Genomic DNA, 4,210 nt, shown 5'->3' with positions numbered 1-4,210 from the left:
CGTCTAGTCTACACCATCCAGCGTGTTACCCTTACTCCAGCCCATCACTTACATTTCTCTTGAGAGGGATCTCGACTTGCTACACATTGCAGGAACCCAGGTGGGTCTCTGTCCCTTTCACCACACTGAGCTCCTTGGGAGAAGGAGCAGGGCTTTATTCCTCTCAGATTCCCAGCCCAGTGGAGTAGAGAGAGGTGCTAAAAAACATAAATTTAACTGAATTAATCCAAGGGTATTAAGAAGTTAGACAAGTCTTGGCAGCCAACCCAAATTCTGTCGATACTGTTGGCCACATTCTGTAGACAAAAGTGCCAAGACACATGAACAGTGGGCTCTCCACTGATCTGTAGGTGCTGTACTTCCTTCACTGCCACCACTTCATTCTAATTGTTTAATTCTCAATAAATAGTAGATGTCTTAGGGGCTGCTGGCTACTGTGACAGCAGTAAGACCCAATGACCCTTGTGGCAGGAACTCTAAAATTGCTCATCCTGATGTCACATTAAGGTAACAGTTGTGTGCTTTTATAATTAAAAACAAAACAAATTTAATATTTTACAGCCTTTTTAAATGTCCACATGTGAAAGCCAAGTGGCGAATATTACCCTTCTCTGAATGTTAGAAGGGTAATTACATGTTTTATGTGGTTTGTCCATGCCTTACCTCCTTTCCTGCCATTTGGCCATTTTTTTCTCAATAATTATCTCATCTCTGAGAGGGCAAATGCAGTAAGGCAGGAGACATGAAGTTAGTAAAAGATGACAAGCGTTGGCTGGCATCTTTAGAAAAGCTCAGGGATATGACGATGGTTGCAAGAGGATTGGGAAAGAAGGCTGAAACCGCACTTAAAAATCAGTTTGTATTTATTATCTGAAAGCCATCATGCTGTTTCAATCACTCACCACCACACATAAACATGAGCAGCTTGATTGTTACTCTACAGTCATTTTAGAGACAAATTTCCTCTGATTGTTCCCCCAGAACTCGAGGGGAAAATCTGCCTGATTTGGTCATTGCCAGGAGAGCAGGCTCCAGCTTGCTCTTTGGTCCCAAGTAATGCTTGGTCCAGGCTGGTGCAGGAGCATGTCTTGCTGTTGCTACCTGGCTACAGGTTGCCAATTCAAGGGTTGAAACCAGATGTTATCAAGGCCTCATACCATACCTGGCACATACTTAGTAAATATTTAACTTTTGGATCCCATTGAATCAGACCTGCAGACCATTATTCCAAGGGTCAAAGCCCACTGCTCCTCAGGAAAACTAGAGCAATCATTTCTCTTTGGAAAAAACCAAAGTCCTGTTTCAATTTATGTTGAAAATGAGATGAACATATTATGGGGGTTCCTGGAGACATACAGAGTTAAAACAAACCCCTGCCTAGAATGGTGTTCAACTACGATTTAGCAAATATTTACACGAGCCTTGACCAACCCAAAGAACAAACAGTAAGAGGAGAAAGTTTAGACTAGAGAAGTACCCAGCTGGCAGAGTCCCGGTGGGCTGGCTACTGTTCCTGCCTCCGGCGGCCAGTCAGTTGTGTTTTTTTTCCTTCAGGTAGCTGACCAGCATCTCCAGGCCCCCCTCCACCAGCTCGGGCAGAGGCTTGGCTAAAGGGTTGTGGGAAATGTGGAGCCCTTTGTCCATGGGATTCCAAGCAATCCTCGGCAGTCTGCACAGCAGGTAGAGCTCATCGGGGAGGGTCTGGATGTCATTGTCATTGAGGTTCAGCAGCTCGAGGCTGGCGAGCCGGCAGAGCGACCGCGGGAAGGAGTGGATGTTGTTGTTCTCCGCGATGAAGATCTGAAGGCTGCTCAGGCACTGGATGCTCTCGGCGATGTTTTCCAGGCGATTGGAGCCCACGTGCAGGAAATCCAGCTCCTTCAGCGCAAACACGCAGATGGGGATGTGGGCAAAGCAGTTGTTGCTGAGGTTCAGCTTCCTCAGCCTGGAGAGGTCGGCGAGGCTGGCGGGCAGCTGCGACAGGCGGTTGTGCGACAGGCTCAGGACTTCCAGGCCCCTGCAGGCGCCCAGCTCGGCCGGCAGCTCGGCCAGGCAGTTCATGTTGGCGAACAGCACCTTCAGGCCCCTGAGGAGGCTGATTTCCTGGGGCAGGCTCTTCAGGTGGTTCCCGCACAGGTTCAGCACCACCAGCCTGGTCAGCCTCCCCACCTCGGGCGGCAGGACCCGCAGCTGGTTGTGAGACAGATTGAGCTTCTGGACCTCGGACAAGCCCCACAGAAAGTCGGGGATGTCTGTCATTCCCTTGGTGACCAGGCTGAAGCTGATGTGGCGCATGCCCCGCTTCAGCAGGGACCGGGGGTCCTTTCCCGAGAGGAGGGCATCATCCCATGGGGACAATTTCTGCCTCCTCCGCAGGCACGCCATCCCCCCGGGGCCTTTGTCCTTGGAACCGGCACTCGACTGTCTGGCCCCCATTACTTTCCTCTCCACCCTCTTCCCCTGCTGCCCGAGGGTTGGGACGGGGCCTACCCCAGCTGAAAGCCTGGCTGTCGCAGTCAGGGAGCGCAGGTGGCGGCGAGAACAGGAGGCGGCCAGGCAGGCCAGGCCCGAGGAAGCTCGCGGGGCCTGGGTCAGATGTCCAAGGCGCCTCGCCGAGGCCACGGGACAGGCAGCGAGTTCAGATGGTTTCCCTCTGGGCAGCCGGGCTGTAATGATATACTTGTCCCTGGGCTGTGGAACTGAACCGCTTCAGTCCCTCTGTTTGCTGCAAGGCAGCTGTCACTGTCATTCTGCCCGGTTTACCAGGCTGCTGTGTGCAAACAGGTCGCAGGGAGGCCTTATGTAACTCTCCCCTCTCAGCTTCTCTTGGGTACCACAGCTGAGCAGGGCGATTAACAAGCCCACCTCCAAAAAGCCAAGTGGAAAAATAAAGCGGGTCATGCAAACATTAGTCTACATGGCTCCCAGACTCATCCGGACTCCACAGCGAAACTGGACTATATCCTAGTGACAGAGTTTTCGTTTCCAAAACTAAGGATCATCAGACGATATTATACTCACTCATTTCATATTTGGGTGAATTGTGTAGTTGTGGGAAATAGATGGAAGTGGCCTGGACACCTAGAACCCTCCAGGCCACAGTTGTACACAGTGCTTGTCAGAGGTGACTCAGTGAGGAGAGAAGGGAGGGGTCTGTACCTCCACTCCCATTCCAACCAGAAAAGCTCTGGGGTCTTCTGTTTTACAGGGGTTCTGAGTTTAGTAGGGTGCGTGCACTTTAAATGCCCGAACCACCTCTAAAGTGGCTGCCTTAGTAAGTGAGCACAGGGTGCCCACTGATCTGAAAAAATAGTATAGAGAGACCTCCCTGGGTATGTACCTCTCTCTCTTTCCCTCTCTCCTTCTCTCCCTCTCCACCTGCCCCACTCTTGAATTTAAAAAAAAAAAAAGTTAACTTATACCCTAAGTAAATAGCATAAATAGTTGGTGTTGTGGGCTTGTGTTTCCTCCAAATTTCAAATGTTGAATTCCTAACCCCCAGTACTTCAGGATGTGACTGTTAGGAGATTGAGCCCTGTGAGAACATGGGGAGAAAACCACCATTTGCAAGCCAAGGACAGAAGTCTCAGAAGCAACCAGTCCTACTGACACCTTGAACTTGGATGTGTACCCTGTGGATTTCTGTTCTTTAAACCACTCAGTCTGTGGTGCTTTGTCCCAGCAGCCCTGATACGGCTGGGAGGAGGCAGGGACAGGCTTAGGTAAAAAATTATAAAAATAGGCAGTGATTAAGGAGAGAAGCGATATCAGGGCTGGTGACTCAGGTTCTGAGAAAGGGGTTTGCAGCCTGAAGTGAGGTCTGAGTTGGCCAGGAAGTCTGTGGCTTTTGCAGGCAGCAGCCTTGTGCTCAAACCCCGGCACAGCAGTTGTGTATCCTGGAGAGAGATGCTGGTCCAGTGACCATGGTCTCAGAATCTAATCACCAAGCCAGAAGCTGGAGCTGGGCCCTGACTGGGCACTGCCTGGGGAATCTGCGGGCCCATCCACTGAGTGGCCAGTGTTTGGGCAGGAGCCGCAGCAGGAGGTGTAAAGCAATGAAGGCCATTTCTCACTCCATTTAGGATTTGAAAGAGGTCTGACCCCTTTGGACTGAGTAAGCCCCTGGAAATCTTGGGCAAAGGTGGAGACTTTGGATTTTTTTAATGGAATACTTGAATGTTCTGTTAATTGGAGAGGGGGTAATGTAGCT

General features: G+C 50.6%; 1 protein-coding gene across 1 annotated transcript; it reads right to left on the bottom strand.

Annotated features, from left to right (window-relative positions):
- Positions 1-847: 847 nt before the first annotated feature.
- Positions 848-3,391, bottom strand: LRRC30 (leucine rich repeat containing 30). The gene has a single exon (XM_081149238.1). The coding sequence runs from the start codon at positions 2,434-2,436 to the stop codon at positions 1,531-1,533; it is 906 nt and encodes a 301-aa protein (XP_081005364.1). The 5' UTR covers positions 2,437-3,391; the 3' UTR covers positions 848-1,530.
- Between the last annotated feature and the right edge of the window lie 819 nt (positions 3,392-4,210).

Source organism: Miniopterus schreibersii (assembly GCF_964146895.1).
Source record: "Miniopterus schreibersii genome assembly, chromosome: 10".
Lineage (NCBI taxonomy): Eukaryota > Metazoa > Chordata > Mammalia > Chiroptera > Miniopteridae > Miniopterus > Miniopterus schreibersii.
Note: the sequence above shows the minus strand (reverse complement) of the source record. Positions and strands in the feature narration are given on the sequence as shown.